General features: G+C 40.9%; 1 protein-coding gene and 2 non-coding genes across 7 annotated transcripts in view; 1 reads left to right on the forward strand and 2 right to left on the reverse strand.

The window, feature by feature from the left end:
* Positions 1-27,221, forward strand: part of CLYBL (citrate lyase beta like) — a 292,997-nt gene that overhangs the window by 154,256 nt on the left and 111,520 nt on the right. For all 5 annotated transcript variants that reach the window (XM_032246153.1, XM_032246152.1, XM_032246149.1 and 2 more), the window contains exon 2: positions 15,860-16,046. In XM_032246153.1, the coding sequence (XP_032102044.1) occupies positions 15,860-16,046 (187 nt within the window). The remainder of the gene's footprint in view (positions 1-15,859; positions 16,047-27,221) is intronic.
* On the reverse strand, positions 26,541-26,667 carry LOC116528931. The gene has a single exon (XR_004259289.1). It is a non-coding gene; the product is annotated as a small nucleolar RNA SNORA25 (small nucleolar RNA).
* Positions 26,735-26,837, reverse strand: LOC116528934. Its single transcript, XR_004259291.1, has one exon. It is a non-coding gene; the product is annotated as a small nucleolar RNA U13 (small nucleolar RNA).

The raw sequence follows: 27,221 nt of genomic DNA on the forward strand, positions 1-27,221 counted from the left end.
CAGTGACATGATCATAGCTGGCTGCAGCCTTGGCCTCCTGGACTCAGGCAGTCTTTCCACCTCAGCCTCAGGAGTAATGGGGATCCTAAGCTTGCACCACCACACCCAGCCAATTAAAAAACAAAAACGCTTCATAGAGGCAGGGCCTCCATATGTTGCCCAGGCTGGTTTCGAACTCCTAAGCTCAAGTGATCTTCCTGCCTGGACCTCCCAAAGTGCTGGGATTATACGCATGAGCCACCATGCCTGGGCCAAATGTTATATATTTTTTTATCGAAAGACTTTTATTTAAATATAGATTGTTTTCAAGTTTGCTGAAACTTAATTTTCATTGCTTCACCGCATCTACTTGTACATCATGGTAGCATTTGACTCCCTTAAGAGAAAGTATTGAAGCAAAATTTCTTGCATTAAGGCAGCGGCTACATTGGCATTAGCGAGTGCAGCTGTCCTCCAGCTCGGCTGCATGTTAGAATCACCCTGGCAACTTTTATTTTATTTTTGTTTTTATTTACTTATTTGTTTTGAGATAGAGTTTTGCTCTTGCTGCTCAGGCTGGAGTGCAATGGCCCAATCTCTGTTCACTGCAACCTCCGCCTCCTGGGTTCAAGCCATTCTCCTGCCTTGGCCGCCAATGTTGCTGGGATTATAGGTGCCTGCCACTATGCCTGGCTAATTTTCTGTATTTTTAGTAGAGTCGGGGTTTTACCATGTTGGCCAGGCTGGTCTCAAACTCCTGACCTCAGGTGATCCACCCGCCTCGGCCTCCCAAAGTGCTGGGATTAGAGGCATGAGCCACTGTGCCTGGCCGCCTTGGCAACTTTTAAATGTTCCAGAGCCTAGGTTTTATCCCAGACCAATTACATCAAACTTTCTGTGGCTGGGGCTCTGCCATCAGCATGTTTGAAAATTCTCCAGGGGACTCTCCAATACTCCACCAAGTTTGAGAATGGACAACCTGGGGATGTTGATGTGATATGTGTCACCTGGAAAGCTTGTCAATACGCAGATTCTTGAAGAAGGACTGGGATGGGTTCCAAATCCTGCAAATCTAACTAGCTCTCACATGATGGCAAGAAGAGAGCAGTGGTGCTGGCCTGCAGCAGCACCTCACTTAAGTGGCAGGACATAGAAAGCTTAAAAAGCCTGGGCCCTATTACTAGTGAATTTAATTTGATGGCATGAGTAGGGTCCAGAATTTGACAATTTTAAAAAGCTCCCCAGGTGACTGTTAGGTTGAATCCCTGGTTGGGAACCCCTGTCGTGCTAGGGGTCAGCTATGCCTCTTGTTATATAAATGGTTAATGGCATCAGGTGAAGGAGGAAAGGAAGAAGACAAAAACAAGGCCCGGAGGGGCTCCCCTCCGGGATGGCATATCTAAAAAGGTCCCTCTGTAGAGAGAACTCACCATAAGGCTACTAGATTTTTCCAGTGCATCTTAAGCCCCTGCTTTGCATATTGTTTGAATACAGTTACATGTTGACTATCTAGAGGCCCTAATTCCAAATATGTAAGATCAAATAAAGCAAGTTCCATCTTGTCACCTACTGCAATTGTATTCATACACTGTAGACTGAACACAATTCAAGCACAGAACAGATTTTGGAACAGCTGGGGATGGGGGAAGGAGAGGACTAACCAGCAGGAGGGGAGGAGGGAGGCATGGTAAAGCCCTCCGTCTCCTCTGGAACGGTGACTGCCACAGCTGGGCTACTGCCACCTGCCCAGTGACAGCCCCTCTCCAGACCACAGAGTCTGCAACAGAACCTGAAGCCCTGATCCCCGCTATATGTTTCTTCTTTATATTATTTCAAACAGTTTTGTTGCCTTTGATCTTTTCCCCTAGTGCTTGCTCGGTGCCGGCATTGTGCTGTCCTGCCTCTGGCTCACAGGCTGTTCTTCGGGGTGGCCCTGTCTGGACCTCTGGGCATACCCTTTTGTGTGCCACCTCCCCACCGTGCTTAGCACAGTGCAGCTCAGGCCACTGCATACAGTTGTGCAGGATGTGCCCTAGAGAGGGCACCTGGTGAGGGGCACAAGAAGGGCTGGGCCGGTCATGCTCTATGCTGTGCCGCAGCAGGTGCCCCAGCTGCCTTCCTGCTCTTCCATTCGCTGGAAGGCACCAAGGGGCACCTTTTTCCAGTTCACACGTAAGCGTTGCCTTGTGTGCTAGAGGAGGCCCAGAGCAGGTCACCACATGGTGCTTACTAAGTGCTCACTGAATGAATGAATGCCTGAACAAAAGAACAAAATAGAACCAATAAAGATAAATAAGAAGCTTTCATAGTCATTTAGGTCAAGTTAAGGACGCACTAAACTAGAAAATGTAAATGTATTATGGAAAGCAGGGGATAAACAGAGGAAAAGCAACAGGTGGTGGGTTGGATTAAGGTCTAAGGATGGCAAAAAAGAGAGGGAATAAAAATTACCTCCTACCTTAGTCACCACTGACACTTGACTCTTCCACAAGAAGAAAAGGGACAGTGGGGGTGCAGATGAGTACTACGCACCCAAGTCTGGTGAGGTGGCCTTTGGTGAGGTGACAAGTTAGCAGGAGTGATGCACCTCTAATGTCAGGCCCTGAAACGAGCAGTGTGGAGCAAGGTGAGACCACGCCCATCCCTCAGATTGCTCACGCCCTAGGTAAGGATACCAGACACAGAATTTCTGGTGCTGGGCTGTGTCGACCAGCAGCACACGTGGGTGACAAGTGGCAGCTAATAATATTATAGTAGCTGAATCTACCTACTACTTGTTTTACTCTTTACAGCGAGCTTTCCTTTGTGAGGAGTAGCTATTATGTTGCTTCTCACTGAAGAAGAAATTGATGCCTCCTACCCCATCTCCTGACTGCCAGTCAAAACATTAGGTTGAATCATATAAAATTACCATTTTGTACGTCAAAAATGATCAAATATCAGCAGTTTCTTATAGTTCAGCTTAATGTATTCCACTATTTTTGCTGTTTGACATTTTTTAAATGCTTTTATTGGTTCATTTTAAGCCAATTATAAAAGGAGATTTCTGATTACTGGTTCAATCTCCTTACTAGTTAAAAGTCTATTCAGATTTGCTATTTATCTAGGTTATTCAGATTTTGTTTCTTCACAATTTAGTCTTGATTTGGGGTTTCTAGGAATTTGTCCATTTCATCTGCGTTATTCAATTTGTTGGCATACAGCTGTTCATAGTACTGTCTAATGATCTTTTATTTCCATAATCAGTAGTAATTTTAGTCTTTTTTTTCTTAGCCCATCTAGCTAAAAGTTTGTCAATTTTGTTGATCTTTTCAAAAAGTCAACTCTTCATTTCATTGATTTTGACTGTTGCTTTTCTGTTCTTGACTTTATTATCACTGCTTTTTTTTTTTTTTTTTTTGAGACAGGGTTTCGCTATGTTGGTGAGGCTGGTCTTGAACTCCTGACCTTGTGATCCACCTGCCTCAGCCTCCCAAAGTACTGGGATTACAGGCATGAGCAACCACGCCTGGCCTATCACTCCTCTTACATAGCTTTTATAATCTCCCATGCATTTACCTTTACGAAAATGTTTTATTTCTTCATATGCGTTCAAGTTACTGTCCAGCATCCTTTCATTTCAACCTTTCATATACCTTTGGGCCTTCATTTCACTCTGTACAGAAGCATTTCTTTCAGGACAGATCTATTGGTGACAAACTCCCTTGGATTTTTAAAATCTGGAAATACCTGAATTTCTGCCTCACTTTGAAGGAGTTTTTCCAGATATAGGATTCCTGGTTGACAGTTCTTTTCATTTTAGTACTTTGAATATATTGACCCATTGCCTTTTGGCTTCCAAGGTTTCTGATGAAAAATCTGCCGATAATCTTACCAAAGAGACCTTGTATGTGATGATCTGCATCTCTCTTGCTATTCTGAAAATTCTTTCCCTTTTTTATTGGTCATAGTTTTAGGGTACATGTGATAATTTAATACAGTCATACAATTTGTGAAGGGTCAAATCACCATACTCAGGATATCCATCACTTTAAATATTTGTCTATTCTTTATGCTAGAACCATTTCAGTTCTTCTCTTCTAGCTATTTGGAAATATACAATAGATTATTGTAAATGACAGTCACCCTATTGATCTGTTTAATGCTAGGTCTTATTTCTTTATGAAACCATATATTTATACCCATAATCAACTTCTCTTCATACCCACTTTTCCTCTCTCCTTCTCAGCCTCTGGTAACCATTAATATTCACTATCTTCACAAGATTTATATTTTTAGCTCCCACATATGAGTAACAACATACAATATTTGTCTTTCAGTGCTTGGCTTATTTCATTTAATAACATGATCTACAGTGCCACCCATGCTGCTGCAAAGGACAGGATTTCATTCTTTTTTATGGCTGAATTTTACATACACACACATAACAGTTTGTTTTTCTTTCTTTTTTCTTTTTTTTTTTGAGATGGGGTCTCACTTTGTCACCCAGGCTGGAGTGCAGTGGCACGATCTCAGTTCACTGCAACCTCTGCCACCCTGGTTCAGGTGATTCTCCTGCCTCCTCCTCCTGAGTAGCTGGGATTACAGGCGCCTGCCACCACACCTGTTTAATAACAGTTTCTTTATCCATTGATAGACACTTTGATTGGTTCCATATTTTGACTATTACGAATAGTGTAGCAGTGAACACAGGCGTGAACGTATTCATTTTGATACATTGATTTCCTTTCTTTTGGATTTATACCCAGTAGTGGGATTGCTGGATCACATGGTAGTCCTCTTTTTAGTTTCTTTGAGGAACCTCATACTGTTCTCCATAGTGGCTGTAATAATTTACATTTTCATCAACAGTGTACAAGGGTTCCCTTTTCTCCACATCCTCACCAGCACTTGTTATTGGCCATCTTTTGGAGACAAAAGCTGTTTCAACTGGAGTGAGATGATACCTCATTGTAGTTTTGATTTGCAGTCCTCTGATGATTACTGATGTTACCATTTTTTCATATATTTGATGGCCATTTGTATGTCTTCATTTCAGAGATGTCTGTTCAGTTTGTCTATTTTTAATTTGGATTTTTTGTTTTTGTTTTTTTGCTGCTGAGTTGTTTGAGCTCCTTATAAATTCTGGTTATTAATTTCTTGTCAGATGGGTAGTTTCTAAATATTTTCTCACATTCAGCAGATTTTTTTTTTTTTTTTTACTGTTTCCTTTGCTGTGGAGAATTTGTTTTTTTAGCTTGATGTAATCCCATTTGTCTTTTTTGCTTTGGTTGCCTGTGCTTTTTGGGGTTTTACACAAAAATTTTTGTGGCCAGACCAATGTCCTGGAGCATTTCCCCAATGTTTTCTTCTAGTAGTTTCAAAGTTTCAGGTCTTAGATTTAAGTCTTTGATCCCTTTTTACTTTATTTTTGTATATGGTGAGAGATAGGGGTGTAATTCCATTCTTCCACACGAATTTATCCAGTTTTCCCAGCACCACTGAAGAGACTGTTCTTTCCTCACTAGATGTTTGTGGAGACTTTGTCAAAGATGAGTTGCTCATAAATGCATGGATTTATATTTGAGTTCTCTATTCTGTTCCACTGGTCTATGTGTTTGTCTGTTTTTATGCTGGTACCATGCTGATTTGGTTATGATAACTTCGTAGTAAATTTTGAAGTCAGGTAGTGTGATGCTTCCAGCTTTGTTTTGCTCAGGATTGCTTTGCCTATTCAGAGTCTTTTGTGGTTTCATATAAATTTTAGAACTTTTTTTCCCATTCTGTGAAAAATGTCATTGGTATTTTGATAGGGATTGCCTTGAATTTGTAAATTGCTTTGAGTCGTATTGTCATTTTTATGATATTAAAGCTGTGAGCCTAGATTAGAATATTTTTCCTTTTTTGTGTGTGTCCTCTTTAGTTTCTTTTATTTGTGTTTTATAGTTTTCCTTGTAGAGATCTTTTACTTCTTTTGTTAAATTTGGGTGCTAGGTTTTTAAAATATTGTTTATAGCTATTATACATGGAATTGCCTTCTTGATATCTTTTTCACACAGTTTGCTGCTGGTGTATATAAATGCTGATTTGTGTATGTTGATTTTGTGTTCTGCAACTTTACTGAATTAGTTTATCTGTTCTAACATTATTTGGTGGAATCTCTTAAGTTTTTCTAAATATAAGATTATGTTATCTGTGAACAAGGCTAATCTGACTTCTTGCTTTCCAATTTGGATACCCTTTATTTTTTTCTCTTACCTAATTGCTCTGGCCAGGATCTGCCAGTATTATATTGAATAAAAGTGGCAAAAGTAGGCATCCCTGTCCTGTTCCAGATCTTAAAGTCATCAATTTCTCCCTATTCAGGATGATGTTAGCTATAGGTTTGTCATATATGATCCCTATTATTTTGAGATATCTTCTTCCTATACACAGTTTGATGAGGGTTTTGATCATAAAGGGATGTTGAATTTTATCAAATGCTTTTTGGCATCCATTGAAATAATCATATAGTCTTTGTTCTTGGTTCTGTTGATTTCTGTTAATGTGATGTATCACATTTATTTATTTGCATATGTTGAAGCATCCATGCATCCCTGGGATGAATCTCACTTGATGATCATGGTGAATTTTTTTTTTTTTTTTTTTTTGAGTCGGAGTTTCGCTCGTTACCCAGGCTGGAGTGCAATGGCGCAATCTCGGCTCACCACAACCTCCGCCTCCCGGGTTCAGGCAATTCTCCTGCCTCAGCCTCCTGAGTAGCTGGGATTACAGGCACGCGCCACCATGCCCAGCTAATTTTTTGTATTTTTAGTAGAGACGGGGTTTCACCATGTTGACCAGGATGGTCTCGATCTCTTGACCTCGATCTCTTGACCTCGTGATCCACCGCCTTGGCCTCCCAAAGTGCTGGGATTACAGGCGTGAGCCACCGCGCCCGGCCAAATTTTTTTTTTTTAATAAGAGTTTTGCTCCTGTTACCCAGGCTGGAGTGCAGTGGCACAGTCTCAGCTCATTGCATCCTCTGCCTCCCAGGTTCAAGCTGTTCTCTTGCCTCAGCCTCCCAAATAGCTGGGATTACAGGCATACGCTACCATGCCCAGCTAATTTTTGTATTTTCAGTAGATACGGGGGTTTCACGATGTTGGCCAGGCTGGTCTCAAACTTGTGACCTTGTAATCCACCTGCCTCAGCCTCCCAAAGTGCTGAGATTACAGGCATGAACCACCATACCAGGCTGATCATGGTGAATTATCTTTTTAATGTGTTGTTGAAGTCAGTTGGCTAATATTTTGGTGAGAATTTTTGCATTTGTGCTCATCAGTGATATTGGCTGTGAGTTTTTCTTTTTTTGTTATGTCGTTCTCTGGTTTTTGTGTCAGGGTAATGCTGGCCTTATAGAATTAGCTTGAGAGTATTCATTCCTCTTTAAAAAAATGTGTTTTTTTTTGAGACATGGTCTTGCTCTGCCACCCAGGCTAGAGTGCAGTGGTGTGATCACAACTCACTGCAGACTTGACCTCCCAGGCTCAAGGGATTCTCTGCCTCTGCCACCCAAGTAGCTAGGATTACATATGTGTACCACCATGCCTGGCCAATCTGTTTTTTAGAGGCATGGTTTGCCGGGTGCGGTGGCTCAAGCCTGTAATCCCAGCACTTTGGGAGGCCGAGGCGGGTGGATCACAAGGTCAAGAGATCGAGACCATCCTGGTCAACATGGTGAAACCCCGTCTCTACTAAAACTACAAAACATTAGCTGGGCATGGTGGTGCGTGCCTGTAATCCCAGCTACTCGGGAGGCTGAGGCAGGAGAATTGCCTGAACCCAGGAGGCAGAGGTTGTGGTGAGCCGAGATCGCGCCATTGCACTCCAGCCTGGGTAACAAGAGCGAAACTCCGTCTCAAAAAACAAAACAAAAAAAAAAAAAATAGAGGCATGGTTTTACCATGGTGCCCAGGCTGGCTCTTCAATTTTTTTGAAGAATTTGCATAAAATTCGTACTCGTTATTTAAATGTTTGATAGAATTCAGCAGTAAAGCCATCAGGACACCTGGGCATTTCTTTCATGGGAGACTTTACTGTGACTTCAATATCATTACTTGTTAATGGTTTATTGAGTTTTCCTATTCATGGTTCAATCTGGGTGGGTGTATATGTCTAGGAATTTATCCATTTCTTCTAGGTTTTCCAGTTTGTTGGCATATACTTGTTTATAATAGTCTCTAATGATTCTTTGTATTTCTGTGGTCTCACTTGTTAATGTCTCCTGTTTCATTTCTAATGTTATTTATTTGGGTCTTCTCTCGTTTTTCTTAGTCTAACCAACGGCTTGTCAAATTTTGTATATCTTATCTTTTTTTTTTTTTTTTTTTGGGCAGGGGACAGTGTTTCATTCTGTCGCCCAGGCTGGAGTGCAGTACAATGATCATGGGTCACTGCAACCCTGAATTCCTGGGCTGAAGCAATCCTCCTGCCTCAGCCTCCTAAGTATCTGGGTACTACAGGCATGCACCACCATGCCTGGCTGTTTTCTTTTCTTCTTCTTTTTTTTTTTTTTTTTTTTTTTTTAGAGTTGGGGTCTCATGGGTCTTACTATGTTGTCCAGGCTGGTCTTGAACTCCTGCCTCAGGCAATCCTGTTGCCTCGACCTCCCAAAGTACTAAAATTACAGGTGTGAGCCACCATGCCCAGCCCTCATATTTGTATTTAATTTTACCAATGGATTTTATATCTCCAAATGTTTTTCTTTTCTTTTTTGCACTTTAGTGTTTTTTTCTTTCAGATCAAATAACTCAATATTTAGTATTTCTTGTAAGACTAAAATTGGTGATGGTGGTGAATTCTCTCAACTTTTGTTTGCCTGGGAAAAACATATTTGAAGGATAACTTTGCTAGATACAGTATTTTTGGATGGCAGTTGTTTTTTGTTTTGTTTTGTTTTGTTTTTTCAGCACTTTAAAAATGTCATTCTACTGCTTCCCCTTGGCCTGTGTGATGCCCATTGAGAACTGCCAGACATGTGTGAGTGCCTTTATATGTTATTTGCTGATTTTTCTCTTGCTGCTTTTAGGATTCTGTTTGTCCTTGACCTTTGAGAGTCTGATTATTATGTCTTGAGGTAGTCTTATTTGGGTCAAATCTGTTTGGTGTTCTCTAACCTTCCTATACCTGAGAAAGATATTTATATCTTTCTCAAGTTTTGGAAAGATTTTTTCTTTCTCTCTGTCTCTCTCTTTTTTTCTTTTGAATAAGCTTTCTACCTCTTGTTCTTGCCCAACTCCCCATTGAACATCAATAATTCTTAATTCTTAAATTTTGTCTTTTTTTTAAATTTTCTCTCTCTTTCTGTCACCCAGGCTGGAATGCAGAGGTGCAATCACAACTTACTGCAGCCTCGACCTCCTAGGCTCAAGCAGTCCTCCTATCTCAGCCTCCTGAGTAGCTGGGACAACAGGCATATGCCACCACACCTGGCCAATTTTTTGTATTTTTTCTAGAGATGGGGTTTTGCCGTGTTGCCCAAACTGATCTCGAATTCCTGGGTTCTAGTAATCCACCCACTTCTGCCTTCTGAAGTACAGGGATTACAGGCATGAGCCACTGTGCCCAGTTGAGTCTTTTTTTTTTTTTTTTTTAAAGACAGGTTTCATTCTGTCACTTGGGCTGGAGTGCAGTGGTGTGATCACAGCTTACTGCAGTCTCGAACTTCCAGGTTTAGGCAATCCTCCCATCTCAGCTTCCTGCATAGCTGAGACTACAGGCATGCACCAGCAGGCCCTGCTAGTGTTTGTGTTCATTTTTTGTAGAGATGGGGTCTCACTATGTTGCCCAGGCTAGTCTCAAACTCCTGCCTTCAAGTGATGCTCCTGCTTCAGCCTCCTAAAGTGCTGGAATTACAGACATGAGCCAACTCTTGGTAAATTTGGTCTTTTGAGGTAATTTTGTATATCTTGTAGGCAATCTTTGTTGATTTCCTTTTCTATAAAATTTTTTTTCTCCTTTATGTATTTTCAAATAGCCTATCTTTAAGCTCAATGATTCTTACCTCTGCTTGATCCATTCTTCTGTTGAAAGCCTCTAAGGAATTTTTCAGTTCAGCTAATATATTTATCAGTTCTAAGATTCCTGTTTGATTTCTTTTTATCATTTCAACCTCTTTGCTACATTTATGTGATAAATTTCTGAACTGCTTTTCTATGTTATCTTAAAGATCACTGGGTTTCCTTAAAACTTCTATTCTGAGTTCTTGGTTAGAGAGCTTATATATCATCCTCTCATTTAGAGTCAGTTACTGGTTCCTTGCTCTGTCCATTTGGGCAGATCATGCTTCCCTGTTTGCTGTTGTTTCCTTTTGATGTATATGTCTTTGCACTGAAGTGTTAGTCATTCAGTCTTCTCTGGCTGGCTTGTTTTTGTATTTTATTGGATACATTTGCTTAGAGGCTTTTTGCTGCTGGGTCACTGCCTCCTTTTCAGCTCTAGGTGGAGCCTTAAACCCAGGTTCACCTCAGCTCTTAGTAAACTATCAGAACGCTGCTCTTCCTGAATGGGGGAGGTCCCTAGGGGGGTTTCCTGGCAGTGTGGGAAGGCTGACTAGGGGTCCATGCTCAGGGAATCTGTGGGACAAACATCCTACAGCATGGTACTGCTGAACAGCCACTCTGATTTGGCATCTCCTTTTGCTTAGTTACAGAACAGAGATTCCAGAGCCGGGGATGGTAGTCCCATTTCCCTGCTTTGTCTCTGCCTGTCTTCAGGACTGTTTCTCCCTTCAGGCACTTGTGATGCTTCCAATGGATTAAGGCAGGGCAGGTCTCCTGCCAGGGAACACAAGATGGTGGAGAAGCTTAATGTCCACCTCAATTTCACTTTTTCCAGTGTAGAAACAGTGAGTTGGAGGAAATGCTTTTGCATGCATGGTGATTGGCATAATGTGGGGAGTGTTGTTACATAGAAATCCAGTTGTCTTACCCTCTGCTCAGGGTTTTTTCTGGGGTCCTGAGAACTGTCTCATATTTGACATCTTCATATTTGAGTTCTAAGATACTTTTGGTGATAATTCCAGCACTGTATATTTGTTTTCATTGTTCTGTTGGGGAGAGGTGGGTACCGAAGCCAGCTTACTTCTTTGCCACCATTTCAGAACTGGAAGTCTTTCACTTTTGAAAGTTCAACTTTAATCTGTCTAGGTATGGGTGTTTTTGAGTTCTTGAAAGTTTGATTTTAATGTGTCTAGGTGTGGGTGCCCTTGAATTTATCTTATTTGGAGTTCATTTAACTTCTTGGGTGTTTATATTTAAGTCTTTCACCAAATTTGGAGAGTTTTCAGCCATTATCTGTTCAAAATACTCTCGCTACCCTTTTCTCTCTCCTTATCCTTCTGGAATTCCCACAGTACGTGCGTGTGTTGCTTGATGGTGTCCCACAGGTCCTTTAGGCTCTGTTCACTTCTCAGTCTTTTTTCTATTCCTCAGACTTGATAATGTCCATTGCCCTCTCTTCAACTTTGCTAATCCTTTCTTCTGCCTGCTAAATCTGTCTTTGAATACCTCTAATGAATTTTTCATTTCAGTTATTGTACTTTTCAGTTCTGGGATTTGTGATATCTTTTTAAGTTTTCTGTCTGTTTATTGATATTTCCATTTTGTTCATACTTCATTATCTTGATGTTCTTCACATCTTCCTTTAGTGCTTAGAGCATCTTTAAGACAGTTTTTTAAAGTCTTTGCCATCAGGTCTCTTTCAGTGACCATTTCTGTTGACTTCTTTTTCTTCCCTTGACTGGGCCATATTTTCCTCTTTCTTCATATGTCTTGTGATTTTTTTTTTAATTGTTGTTAAAAAGTAGATGTTTGAATCATACTGTGGTATCTGGAAATCAGATTCTCTGCCTCCACTGGGCTCAATGTTTTTGTTTACTTATTTGATGGTTGTATACTGTGCGTATGCTAAGGATAAGCCTGAGGTATAAATGTAAGGTCTTCTCAAGTCTTTGCTTTTTCTTTCTTTACATGTTTTTTTTTTTTTTGAGACAGAGTCTTGCTCTGTCACCCAGGCTGGAGTGCAAACGGCTGTATCTCAGCTCACTGCAACCACTGTTTCCTGAGTTCAAGCAATTCTACTGCCTCAGCCTCCTGAGTAGCTGGTATTACAGGCATATGCCACCATGCCCAGCTAATTTTTGTACTTTTAAGTAGAGACTGGGTTTCACCATGTTGTTCCAGCTGGTCTTGAACTCCTGACCTCATGATCCGCCGTTGGCCTCCTAAAGTGCTGGGATTACAGGTGTGAGCCACCACACCTAGCCTCTCTCTCTCTCTCTCTCTCTCTCTTTTCTTTTTAAGACAGAATCTCACTCTGTTGCCCAGGCTGGAGTGCAGTGGTGTGATCTCAGCTCACTGCAACCTCCACCTCCCAGGTTCAAGCAATTCTCTTGTCTCAGCCACCCAAGTAGCTGCGATTACAGGCATGGGCCACCACACCTGGTTAATTTTTTGTATTTTTAGTAGAGCTGTTGCTTCACTATGTTGGTTAGGGTGGTCTCAAATTTCAACCTCAGGTGATTCACCTGTCCTGCCTCTGCCTCCCAAAGTGCTGGGATCTCAGGCATGAGCCACCACGCCCAGCTTCTCAGGTCTTTTCTGAGCCTTTCTCTGGGCATGCACAGTCATTTCTATTTTTCCCTATATATGTGTTTGTTTTTGAATGTTGTAGTCTTTAATGTCTGGCTTCGAAAAGGGAAAAAAGCAAAAAATTAATGGGGGCAGTGCTGGCCTTTAAATTACCTGAAGGTCACTTCAGCCCAAATGGAGAGGGCCTTGCCACATTGGAGGCAGGTGTAATAACAATGGCTCTCAGCCTCTTTATCTGCACGTCTGTGATCAGAACCAGCAATCAGTGATCAGAGCACAGATCCTTGATGTTTGGAGGGTCTGGGTCTTTGTTTTTGTGCCCCCTGGCTCCCTCAAGCTATGTGCAGGTTGCTCCAGGAACATGGGCGCAGCTGCCTACTGTGTGACTGAGAGTAGCTGCTACTCTGCTTAGAGCTGAAGTTGACTAAAATTAACCACCATTTAATATCCAAGCCTTCCCCTAGAAGTTGCAAGCCTTTAATTGATTCCAGAATAGTTTCAGAATAGTTACAGGAGAAAGATTTTGCTAATGCAGTTGTCTGGGTGGGGAAGATTGTTGGTGCTTTGTACTCCATCCTCTTCCCCCTCTCTTAGGTTTTCACATGTGTGGTTACATTAAATCCTGATGAGCAGAGATTTTGCTCCAAGCATTTCTTGGTATTTTTAGGGAAATGTATATGTTACACATTCTGGTCTCCAGTGTGAATGATAAGTAAAATGTGGTTGCTGCTGTTACATCATTATGTTTTCTCCCTGCTTTTAGATAAACCAGATACTTTCAATCAGTGAAAAACAATGACAGATATTTCAGGAACTCTTCAATTAGCTGGCCATAATATGTTTTATATTAAATGATATGTTTCATAAGCCATGTACATTTTTCAAATCCAACTCTATCTCACCATACTTCACATGATACATGTGGCAAAATAAGACACAGACTCAAGTTTTAGAGTTCCTTAAGGTAAGGTTGGCTACAAGAAGGTTTGAGGGCCCCCACATAAACTTGCAAGACCCCGAAAGACAGTGATTTTTCTTGAGATACATTAAGTCACAAGCACACTAATTATAGTGAAATCTTACAACTGTGCAAGATATTTGGTCGTATTAACTACTGATGTCCAGAGTTTTCATGAAGACTATAGCTGACATATTTTTTTAAAGATCATGCCATTTATCTACTGAGAGTAAAACATCAGTTTGCTAGGGTTTTAACTTTTCTTAACTGGCAATCTTTTTGATTTTTTATTTTATTTTCTGAGACAAGGTCTTGCTCTGTTGCCCAGGCTGGAGTACAGTGGTACGATCAGAGTTCACTGCAGCCTCATTGACCTCCTGGCCTCAATCAATCCCGAGTAGCTGGGACTACAAGAACATGCTACTATGCCCGGCTAATTTTTGCTTTTTGGTTTTTTTTCCTGACTAGAGATGAGATTTTACCATGTTGCCCAGGCTGGTCTCAAACTCTGGACTCAAGTGATCTGCCTGCCTCAGCTTCCCAAACTATTGGAATTGACAGCCTTCATGACATAGAACTTCATCTATTATGGGCAGCGCTGGCTTCATGGATGTGTCATTTGTGCTCTTAGAAATGCCTAGTGCTTGATTTAATATTCTTCTCCTCTGTTGCTATTGTGAAATTTCTAATAAATTATAAACAAAGACCTCTGCATTTTCATTTTCATCGGGGCCTGCAAATTGTCTAGCTGGTTCTGATTATGGGAGCTGATTTCATCTTCCTTTACCGTATCGTATGAGCTAAAGCATGGTTTTCACAGCATAAGCTATGGACCAGGCAAGGGCAGCGGTAAGCCAAAGGAGCTTCTGGCCAACACCTTTTATTTCTACCAGAGACTGAACTTGGGAAAGATGATAGGCAAGGGAAAGAAAGAGCATAGTTGAGAAGCAGGCAGGAGCCACTGACAGCTAGAGATTCTCCATTAACAACAGCAGCTGCTGGCGCTCCTGCTACGCCCACCACCGTTTCAAGTAGCTAAAATATCTGCCAGGCTCTGGCTAAGTGCTTCATGTTTATTATTTCCTTTAATTTAATTTTCTCAACATCCTACAAAATGAGTATTATTTTTATAGATGAAGAATCTGAAGTTACCAGTAATTAAGTTGCCTACAATTACAGAGGCATTCACTTAAAAATAACTAGTCTCTCTTGTCTGCTGTTAAGATTGAATGTGAATCACTGATTTACCACTTTAAAAGATGTATTAGTAGGGCAAGGGCCATAGACTAATGCTTCTTTAGTATTTTATTTTTGGTCTACATTTTTACTTTTATGTATAATCGTAGATAGTATTGTTGTTTTTGGATAGACATTTTCTTTTTTTTTGAGACGGAGTTTCACTCATGTTACCCAGGCTGGAGTGCAATGGCGCGATCTCGGCTCACCGCAACCTCCGCCTCCTGGGTTCAGGCAATTCTCCTGCCTCAGCCTCCCGAGTAGCTGGGATTACAGGCATGCACCACCATGCCCAGCTAATTTTTTGTATTTTTAGTAGAGATGGGGTTTCACCATGTTGACCAGGATGGTCTCTATCTCTTGACCTTGTGATCCACCCGCCTCGGCCTCCCAAAGTGCTGGGATTACAGGCTTGAGCCACCGCGCCCGGCCAGGTGGATAGACATTTTCTTACCTTTTTCTCCACGGATGCTATCTAGAGAGTATAACAATACTGGAAGTGTTTTCCCAGAAGAAATATGTACACCCTACTCTTCCTCTCAGAAGATGTCAGTAAACAGTCCTACCTATTTTTTAAACCTCAGCCAAGATAACATTTAGTTCATTGATTATTTTTGCTATTTTTGTTTTGATATGGGATTATATTCTGCCATAATTTTAAAAGACTATCGAGTGGGCATGGTGGCTCAGGCCTATAATCCCAGCGCTTCAGGAGGCCAAAGCAAGTAGATACTTGAGCCGAGGAGTTCAAGACCATCGTGGGCAACATGGCAAAATCCTGTCTCTACAAAAAATACAAAAATTAGCCTGGCATGGTGGTGCACACCTGTAGTCCCAGGTACTGGGAAGGCTGAGATGCAAGGTTCACCTGAGCCTGGAAGTGGAGGTTGCAGTGAGCTGATATCACACCACTGCACTTCAAACTGGGTGACAGAGCAAGACCCTTTCTCAGAAAAAAAAAAAAAAAAAAAGATTATCCATGGGATCTATTTTAATTTTGCATTAAAATAAAGTTTTTCACAAGTTTATAAATACAGAAATCTCTCTGGACTAACCCCAGTCATGTGTCTTGCAGGAGAGCGTCTCTAGCAGCTGATGTCCCCAGGTTTGGATATAGCTCCTCATCCAGTCACAAGTATGTCCCCCGGAGGGCAGTGCTTTATGTACCTGGAAATGATGAAAAGAAAATAAAGAAGATTCCATCGCTGAATGTGGATTGTGCAGTGCTCGACTGTGAGGATGGTGTGGCTGCAAACAAAAAGGTAACGGCATGATTTTAGTGTGAGAAAAAGAAAGGGATGCAACTTTGCGTTTCTTCCGAATAGTGACACTGCCCGCTATTTGGAAAGATTCTACCGTACTCATCTTTTGCTGAATATTAACAGTTCTTTGGCCTACTTTTATATAGGTTCTAAATGTACGTTTCTTTTCTTTGAGAGAAAGGAAGAATCCCATCAAAATATATTTTAAAATCATGACCTTCTGTATATATGAGACTATGTGTATGTATGTATAGATAGACAATCAATTTTGGCCATGATATTTGCTGGTCTAAGTAAATGAATGACATCAGGGGTCCTGAAACATGGACTAGTACAGGCCACAGTACAGGGCTGCTAAGAACTGGGCCAGACAGCAGATGAGCAGTGGGTGAACAAGCATTACGACCTAAGCTCTGCCTGCTGTCAGATCAGCAGTGGCATTTGATTCTCAAGGAGCATGACCCTGTTGTGAACTGCGCATATGAAGGTTCTAGGTCGCACTCCCCTTGTAAGAATCTGACTAATGCCTGATAATCTGAGGTGGAACAGTTTAATCTGAAACCATTGCGCCGCCCCACCTCCCAAGGAATAATTGTCTTCCATAAAACAGGTCCCTGGTGCAAAAAAGGTTGGGGAGCACTGAATTACATAATTTTAAAATTGTGGTGTAAGATTTTCAGACTGATAAAATGCAACTAGGAAGTTATTTCTTCTTCTTACCACCAGGTATACTGAGTAGTGGTCTTATCTCTTCGGGATAAGTGTCAAGAGAATAAAACATAGTTTTCCATGGATAAGTCACCATTTTCTCTACTTAATTTAAGGGAAATGACACATAGAACCTTGGTGGTTGGTTGTAGCTTCTGGCTTATTTCCTCATGGCCTGACCAAAGAGATGAGTCTTAGAAAATATCCAATTTGTAGGCCGGACGAGATGGCTTATGCCTGTAATCCAAGCCCTTTGGGAGGCCAAGATGGGAGTATTGCTTGAGCTCAGGAGTTTGAAATGAGTCTGGGCAACATAGCAAAACCCTGTTTATAAAAAAAAAAAAAAAAAATAGCCGGGCATGATGGCGTGTACCTGTAGTCCCAGCTTATCAGGAGGCTGAGGTGGTAGGATCATTTGAACCCAAGAGTTTGAGGCTGCAGGGAACCATGATCATGCCACTGCACTCCAGCTTGGGCAACAGAGCGAGACCCTGTCTCCAAAAAAGTTTTAAAAAGCCAAAATAACCAATTTGTAAACAGGTACAAAAGACTCTTACTGCATGATTGTATAGCAGTTGCTTTTTGATTTTTTTGCTCACCTTTGTTTTCTATGTTTTTCTGATGAACATGGATTCATTCAACAATTAGTTGAGATATATAAATCATTATAACAATAACTTATATTTGCATGGACATTTTTTTGTTTTTTGAGATGGAGTTTTGCTCTTGTTGCCCAGGCTGAAGTACAATGGTGCAATCTTGCCTCACCACAACCTCTGCCTCCTGGGTTCAAGCAATTCTCCTGCCTCAGCCTCCCGAGAAGCTGGAATTACAGGCATGCGCCACCACGCCCAGCTAATTTTGTATTTTTAGTAGAGACGGGGTTTCTCCATGTTGGTTAGGCTGGTTTTGAGCTCCCAACCTCAGGTGATCCGCCCACCTCAGCCTCCCAAAGTGCTGGGATTACAGACGTGAGCCACTGCACCCAGCTTGCATGGAACTTTTAAAGTTAAAAACATGAGCTCACTTGATCTTTATCTATTCAGGCCCTAGACCCTGAGGTTGGGTTGGGAATGGGTTAGGGGAGAGGGGGGATGAGGGAGCCAGCTCTCTGGGTTTATGCCTACTTGGAAGTTTCTTGCCCCAGGTGACCTGAAACAACGTGGCTGTACTATACAGTTTTCTGGATTAGTTACTTTTTCTGGAGTTTCTAGCAAATATTTGCCTTAATTTTAAAGAAAAAATTTAACTTCCAGCATCTTTCTAATGGTCAAACTAAGGCTGTCCGAGTATTTGGAAAAGGATTAGAATGAGCATGTGGAATCTAAAACATCTATTCAACATCTTTGGCATGTGCAAGGAAAATACTACTAATCTTTCCCCCAGAGATTAAAGTAAATAGGCCTTTTTCTGAAGGCTATAATGTGACTTCAGTATGCTCCTTCCCATACCTCATGTAGTGCGCTCCAAGATTAGATGCTAAATTGTAATTCCAGTTCTGTGTGACCCAGGGCAATTCACTGTACTTCTTTGCCTCAATTTCTTATCTATACTGTAGGGATGCCAATATCTTCTTTTGTCAGGGGCAGGGATATTATGAGAAAAAAGTTGATAAAGTATCTGGGAGTACCTTGATTTCTTATAGGAAATAGATTAGATAAATCCTGTAGTAATCATGATTACAAGGGAACACATTTTAGCATTGTAGCGGTGAGCCATTGGGTGCCCTGATAAACTTCTAATTATAGTTCTTCACAAGTCTCAGGGCTGTCCTCCAATACCCACCTGAGAATGTTTTCTGCCGCCCAAACAAGTTGGAAATGTAGTCTGTTCCTGCTTTACGTTTCCTTATTGTTTATGGGTTCTGAAGCAATCTTTATCTCCATAATAGTAGCAGCTGAGCTACCACTTAGAAGAAATAGAAGGAGGGGAAGGGAGAGAATAAGAATTAATGATGGGCAAACTGGGCTGCTGTCTTGGAGTACATATGTCCACACAGCATCTTTATTAGGACGTTTTCATTCTCCTAATGCAGCTGGACATTGCATTATGTGCTAGACACACTGTTTTATGCACACTAAGCTTAGAGTCAGCTAAATTTTCATTAAAAATTTTTTTTTGGTCTTTCTTTTGCCCAGGCTGGGGTACAATAGCGTTATTATAACTCACTGCAGCCTCAAACTCCTGGGCTCAAGCAGTCTTTTCACCTCAGCTTCCTGAGCAGCTAGGACTATAGGCACCCACCGCCATCCCAGCTAATCGTTTTATTTTTTGTAGAGATGGGGTCTTGCTTTGTTGTTCAGGCTGGTCTTGAACTCCTGGGCTCAAGTGATCCTGCTGCCTTGGTCTCCCCAAGTGCTGGGTTTACAGGCATAAGCCACAATGACCTGTCAAAATTCTCTTTCTTATCTATAGAAACTTCTGGCAAGCCAGGCTGATATTTGTTTAAAAAATAATAATAATAATCTTGGCCAGGCATAGTGGCTCACGTCAGTATTCCCGGCACTCTGGGAGGCTGAGGCAGGCAGATCACTTCAGGCTAGGAATCTAAGACCAGCTTGGGCAACATGGCAAAACCTTGTCTCTACTAAAAATACAAAAAAAAGCAGGTCATGGTGGCACACACCTGTAATCCCACCTACTTGGGAGACTGAGGCACGAGAATTGCTTGAACCTGGGAGGCGGAGGTTGTAGTGAGCTGGGATTGCGCCACTGTACTCCAGCCTGGGCAACAGAGCAGGACTCTGTCTGAAAAAAAAGTTTATTTTTCTTAAAATCTTTATCCAGGATTTAATTTTATCTCATATATTTCACATCATAGCCTTGGCCTGTTAGGGTCATTTTGGATTTTCGTTTCATTATCCAACATTTATATCATGCACATCTTATGAAAATTTAACAAGTTTCTGATGGAAATTTTCAAGAGATTGGATCCAAGTGCTGCACAAGCATGCCACTGAAAACTTCTTTTCCAGTCTGTGGAACAGAGATGTATTAGTGCTGATGAAATGCCAGGTGCTGTAATTTGCATGACAACCCAATGAGGTGCTGTGATGACATTCCTTTTATAAGTAAGGAAACTGAGGCACAGAACGATCCAGTTCTATATATATATGTATATTTTTAGACAGAGTTTTGCTTTTGTTGCCCAGGCTGGAGTGCAGTGGCATGATCTTGGCTCACTACAGTCTCTGCCTACAGGGTTCAAGTGATTCTTCTGCCTCAGCCTCCCAAGTAGCTGGGATTACATGCGCACGCCACCATGCCTGGCTAATTTTGTATTTTTAGTAGAGATGGGGTTTCAACATGTTGGCCAGACTGGTCTTGAACTCCTAACTCCCGAGTAAGTGGGATTACAGGTATGTGCCACCATGACCTGCTTTTTTTTGTATTTTTAGTAGAGACAAGGTTTTGCCGTGTTGCCCAACATGATCCGCCCGCCTTGGCCTCCCAAAGTGCTGGGATTACAGGCATGAACCACCACACCATGCCCAGTTTATGAATTATACCGTAAATGTGCTTATTCAGAAGCCTGACTCTCCTAAAATTCAACCTTGTCATGCAGATATTATGAGATTTTCATCAAATACCTTTTCAAAATGAAGATATGTTTCCAATCTTCATGTCCAAAAATACCTTCTCCCTCAGTACCTCCGCCTAACTAGAAAGTGAAGTCAGGTAAATGAGACTTGTTCTTGAGGAACCCCACGCCAACACCTCATTGTTACTACCTCTTTGTAAAGTGTTGGAAATATAAAAATGCTGTACTGTGAACTTTGTTACAAGTGCTATATTGTTATTTACATACATTATCTCTCATTTACATATGTTATCTTATTCAGTCCTTACTTTATTTTATTTATTTTTTTTTTTTTTGAGACGGAGTTTCGCTCTTGTTACCCAGGCTGGAGTGCAATGGCGCGATCTCGGCTCACCGCAACCTCCGCCTCCTGGGTTCAGGCAATTCTCCTGCCTCAGCCTCCTGAGTAGCTGGGATTACAGGCACGTGCCACCATGCCCAGCTAATAAGTCCTTATAGCAATGTTTTAAATATGTCACTTTGCCATTAAATAGCAGAACCAAGATTTGAATCTCCTAGATTTTTTGCCAGGAACAAGTCTCCAGCTTACCTGCTCATGTATTTCCTAATCCATCTTCTCTCCCTTTCATGGAAAGCGAGTGCCTTGGCTTCTTTTTATCTTTTGTCAGCTTCCTGTTCTCCGTGATCTCTCAAAGGTCACTGACAGGAGCTCTGTGTTCCTGTCTGCAGACCCCTTCAGTGTCCTGGGATTGGAATTGTCAACTATTTAGACCTAGGGACTTCAATTCATTGCAGAGTCCAGATAAGCCTGAAACTTCTCAAATAGCTCATATTCCCTTTTCTTTCTTGAAGTCACCTCTTAATCATGATTCTTATTTGAATATTATTCTCTGGATGGAGGACATAGAGACCATTTTTAGTGAGTTTATTTCTCAGCAAGAAGAAATCCATATTAAAACTCTTAATTTCAGATTATCTAGTTAGAGTTGGGCTAAACCGAACCATTATTGCCTAATTCAGCTTTCTTGGAATTATTAAAACATAGTCACTACATTTTGTATCTCATTTTATTTTTTTATTAGTAGACTAATTCCATATTTCATTTGATTGATTCTCTGTGAAGTATGGGCTTATAATGAAAACAATAGGAGTTTCCACAAAGCAGTTTGTAAGTATATAATACCTTCCAGCAGGCTCTAATCCTGTCCTGCTAATCCAATTTGTTTCTAAGTAGCTCCTTCATGTCAAGGATGGCACTACCAGCTCACCTTCCCAAGCACGGATGATGAAAAGACTGCCTTCACTCCCCCTTATCTCCTCCTTTTCATTGTTAAATGCATGAGGAGGTACAGGGCTGTCTAAGCCACTGCTTGCTGGGCCACAGTAAAAATATGCCAAGTAATGCACTGATTTCTGCTGTAACTCCACGACACTGGGTGAGGCCAAGGGAGTAGGTGCACAGGAGGAAAAGGCATGATTCCATGGCTGCCATTTCAGCTGAATAAATATTTAAATAGTTATTTAATACTTAAGTTTAAATATTTAAATTTAAATACCTAATGAATACTTAAGTAAATATCGAGTACTCAACTAGCTGCCATGGCAGACAGAAGGGACACAAAAATGCTGGCAGATCCCTCACCTGGAGGAGACACAAGCTGGTGGTGAGACTGGCAAAAAGTAAATAGCTGTAATCCAACAAAATAGATGAGAACATATTCCTTCTTTAATCATTTGGTTCTGAGTGTATGTTTAGTAGATATGGGGTTTCACCATGTTGGCCAGGCTGGTCTCAAATTCCTGGCCTCAGGTGATCCACCCACCTCGGTCTCCCAAAGTGCTAGGATTACAAGCCTGAGCCATCATGCCTGGCCAGTTCTGAGTGTTTTTTTAATCACCACTTGGTCTCTTGCTTGAAACATGACATACGAAAGAGTGCTTCCCAAAGTCTATGATGAAGAACCAGTTTGGTTATCCAATCCATTGTGGACTGATACTTCTGTAAAATACAGTACAAATGAAATGCTACAAAAATTAAAGGCTGGTTGGGTGACAACAATGTCAGGTGCTACAGAAGTTTCTAAACTCTTACTCTCCAAGGCTGTACTTAATCATAGTTGCATGGTAAGATTTCAAGGACCAAGAGTGGGCCACAAACAATACCTTGAGTAGCAAAGACTTAAATTTCCTGTTTAAACGAGAATTTTTTTTTTTTTTTAATCTTTTTGTTGCTGAGCTCTAGCATAGTTGCATGGTGATTAGAGAAATATGGTGTAAACGATGATTCTTTGAAATTTGTTGTTCTGCTTCATTTTTAAATATATTAGCCATTTTTTGTAACTGTTCCACATCCTGAAGAAGGAAGTATATTTTCTATTTACTGGATGCAGAGTTCTATATATTTTCTATTAGACCAAGCTTGTTAATTATGTTATTCAAATATACAAATCTTTACTGACTTCTGTCTGTTTCATGTCAATAATTGAGAGAGGCTAGTTGAAATCTATGCTCTAATAGAAAATTTGCCAATGTCTTTAGGTATATACACATTTAGAATTATTACATCTTCCTGGCATATTGAATCATCTGTTTCTATGTACTCACCATCTTTATCCCTTACAATGCTTTTTGCTTTAAAGTGTATGTGGTCTGATAGTAATACAGCAACATCAATTTTCTCGAGGTTGGCATTTGCTCAGTGTATAATTTTCATCCATTTGCTTTTAAAATGTCCATATCTTTGTGTTTTAATTATGTCTCCTATTTTTAAAAAATTCTATATCCATGTTGATAGTTTCTCTTTTAAATAGTATGTTATGTTAATCTATTGACCCCCTTTTTTTTTCTTTGAGACAGAGTATGGCTATATTACACAGGCTGGAGTGCAGTGGTGCGATTATGGCTCACTGCAACCTCCACCTCCCAGGTTTAGGCAATTCTCTTGCCTTAGGCTCCTAAGTAACTGAGATTACAGGTGCCTGCCACCACGCCTGGCTCATTTTTGTATTATTAGTAGAGCTGGGGTTTCACCATGTTGGCCAGGCTGCCCTTGAACTCCTGATCTCAGGTGATCCACCGTTTTGGGTCTCCCAAAGTGCTGGGATTACAGGCGTGAGCCACTGCACCTGGCCAATCCATTGACTTTTAATGTAATTATTGACAAGTTTTGATTTGATTACACAGTTATATTTCATAATGTTTTCCCACCTGTTTCATGTTTCTTTTTTTCATCTTTCATTCAAAAGATTTTTTGGTTTCTTTCTTTTCTTTTTATTTTTGAGATGGAGTCTTGCTCTGTTTCCAGGCTGGAATGTAGTGGCATAATCTTGGCTCTCTGCAACCTGTGACTCCCAGGTTCAAGTGATTCTCCTGCCTCAGCCTCCCAAGTAGCTGGGACTACAGGCATGTGCCACCATGCCCAGCTAATTTCTGTATTTTAGTAGAGACAGAGTGTTACCATGTGGCCAAGCTGCTCTTGAACTCCTGACCTCAGGTGATCCACCCACCTCAGGCTCCCAAAGTGCAGGGGTTACAGGTGTGATCCACTGCGCCCAGCCAGTTAATTTTTTTTAGTCCATTCTGTCCTCTCTTGACTTAGAAGTTATCACTGTAATTTTTATTGGTTACTCTTGAAATTTTACCAAGTACACTAACAAAGCCTAAAATTAATCCATATCTTTCTTCTGGTCAGCACAAGAATCTTGGAAAACTTTAAATCCAATGATCACTCTTGCACTGTATGCATTATTTTTGTCCAATATTTTAGTTATCTCTCTTTAATCCTATACATTTTATATTATTGCTATTCACAGTGTTTCTTTAGATTATCTTATACATATTCCCACTTTTTTTTGGCTTATTCCTTTTTGCATCTTAGATCTTCTTCCTGGGGTCAGCTTTCTTTCTCTTGAGGTGCATCTATAGTGCACCTCAGAATTTCCCTATGGTGAAGGTTTGTTGATCATAAAGTGTATATTTTTGCTTGTTTGAAAATATCTTTATGGGCTGGGTATGGTGGCTCACACCTATAATCCCAGCACTTTGGGAGGTCAAGGCAGGCAGATTACTTGAGGTCAGGAGTTTGAGATCAGCCTGGCCAACATGCTGAAACTTATCTCTACTAAGAATACAAAAATTAGCTGGGTGTGGTGGTGCATATCTGTAGTCTCACCCTGAGAAGACTGCGGCAGGAGAATCACTTGAACTTGAGAGGCAGAGGTTGCAATGAGCCAAGATCATGCCATTGCACTTCAGCCTGTGCGACAGAGTGACTCTGTCTTGGAAAAAAAAAAGTTTAGAATAAAAAAATTTTCGCCGGGCGTGGTGGCTCAAGCCTGTAATCCCAGCACTTTGAGAGGCCAAGGCGGGTGGATCACGAGGTCAAGAGATCGAGACCATCCTGGTCAACATGGTGAAACCCCGTCTCTACTAAAAATACAAAACATTAGCTGGGCATGGTGGCACGTGCCTGTAATCCCAGCTACTCAGGAGGCTGAGGCAGGAGAATTGCCTGAACCCAGGAGGCGGAGGTTGCGGTGAGCCGAGATCGCGCCATTGCACTCCAGCCTGGGTAACAAGAGCGAAACTCCGTCCCAAAAAAAAAAAAAAATTTCAAAGAATGGGTACCTTGTTTTGGAATGGTTGACTATGTTCTTTGAAGTGCCATCCTACTGTAAAAATGGATACATTTCAACAAAAGTACTTTTTTTTTTGCCTTTGGTATACTAAAATGTGACTAGATGTGGATTTATTACTCTTTTCTTCCCTCCCTTCCTTCCTTTCTTCCTTCCTTCCTTTTTGCTTGGTATAAATATTCCATCTTTCTTAAAAAAAAGAGGGCTTTATTATTTGGCTGGGCACACAAATCTAGATTGAGAGTTATTTTCTCTCAGATCTTTGAAGATATGGCTTCATTGTCTTCTGGTTACCTTACTGCTATTGACAACTTCATTGTCAGTCAGAAAATAAGCTACTTGTCTGTTTTCTTTGGCTGCTTTTAAGATATTTTTGCCTTTGGTATACTGAAGTTTTACTAAAATGTGACTAGATATGGATTTATTACTCTTTTTCTCTCTCAGTTCCTCCCTTACTTTTTTACTTCCTTTTTGCTTGGTATAAGTTGTGTTTACTATATTTGTAGATTCATGTCTTTTATCTGTTTTCCGAAATTTCCATTTAGCATTTCACATATGGCCTCTGTTCCTCCCTTCTATTCTTTCCTTTAGAGATGCTGAGTACACATATTTGGAAACTTCATTCTATCTTCCTTATCTCTTAATATCATCTCATATTTTCTCTGTGTTTTTCTGTGTTACATTCTTGGTTAGTTCTTCATGTTTAATTTCCAGTTTTCTAATTCTCTCTTCAATCGTGTCTAATCTGTTTAACTCATCCTCTGAGCCTTTTTTGTTTTGTTTTGTTTTTTGAGGTGAAGTCTCACCCTGTGGCTCAGGCTGGAGTGCAGTGGCATGATCTCAGTTCACTGCAACCTCTGCCTCCTGGGTTCAAGCAGTTCTCCTGCTTCAGCCTCCTGCGTAGCTGGGATTACAAGCATGCACCATCATGCCCAGTTAATTTTTATATTTTTAGTAGAGATGAGGTTTCACCATGTTGGCCAGGCTGGTCTCAAACTCCTGAGCTCAGATGATCCATCTGCCTTGGCCTCCCAAACTGCTGGGATTACAGGTGTGAGCCACGATGCCTGGGCCATTCTCTAAGTTTTAAATTTTAATTATTATATTTGTCATATCTGGAGGTTCTATTTGGTTCTTTTCCATATCTGCTTGGTATATTATGAATCTCATAATTGCAGTACTTTAGGGTCTAAATCGTTTTTTATCTAAAGAAGAGAAACTTTGGTTAAATTTTGGGACACTTATTTACTTTCCCACATCAACAATCATGGATTATTATGTCATGATTATGAGTGGCAATCTTTTTTTTTTTTTTTTAACAGAGTTTCACTCCTGTTGCCGAGGCTGGAGTGCAATGGCATGATCTCGACTCACTGCAACCTCTGCCTCCTGGGTTTAAGCAATTCTACTGCCTCAACTTCCTGGGTAGCTGGGATTACAGGCATGTACCACCATGCTCAGTTAATTTTGTAGTTTTAGTAAAGATGGGGTTTCTCCATGTTGGTCTGACTGGTCTTGAACTCCCAACCTCAGGTGATCTGCCTGCCTTGGCCTCCCAAAGTGCTAGGATTACAGGTATGAGCCACTGTGCCCGGCTTATGAGTGGCAATGTCTTACATTGCCTCAGGAAAACATAACATTATGGAGTGCTATGGCATTTTATAGAGAATTTCCGTCTTTGTTCATAGCATTAAGAGCTCTTGGTTTCGTAGCCTCATGAGCCGTCTTTGAAATAACTTATCTAAATCATTTTTTGTTGTTTCTGCTGACTCTTACAGGATGAGCCCATATGTATATGTTATTTACATCAGATCAGTAATGTGCCAATGTTGCAACAAGATTTGAGGAGGCACATCTCACACAATAGCATGAGAAGTCGATCATCGTGCTTATGAACTACAAAAGGATCATGAACCTGTATTGACTGGAATTAATTCAATCAATTCTTAGATCCCAAGAGCTTAGAGTGAGAAGGTTTTCCTCCAAAGAGAATTTATGTTTGCTCCTGCTGAGAGTCAAAGATATTACTACTCTAGAAGTCTCAATTTATTCTCCCTAACTTTGCAGTGGTCTCAAGGCTTAGTATTCTGATACTAGGTCTGATATAGGCATTTGATTCCCTGTGTTCTTATTTTTCTCATCTCTTACAAATCAGAATTTAACCGTTGCTTTTTGTTATTCCTTGGCTTCTGGAAAATTCTTTTACATTCTTTTTTTTTTTTTGAGACAGATTCTCACTTTGTTGCTCAGCCTGGAGTGCAGTGGCTCAGTCTTGGCTCACTGCAACCTCTG

Source organism: Sapajus apella, unplaced genomic scaffold (assembly GCF_009761245.1).
Source record: "Sapajus apella isolate SASKATOON/1434 unplaced genomic scaffold, GSC_monkey_1.0 scaffold60, whole genome shotgun sequence".
Classification (NCBI taxonomy): domain Eukaryota; kingdom Metazoa; phylum Chordata; class Mammalia; order Primates; family Cebidae; genus Sapajus; species Sapajus apella.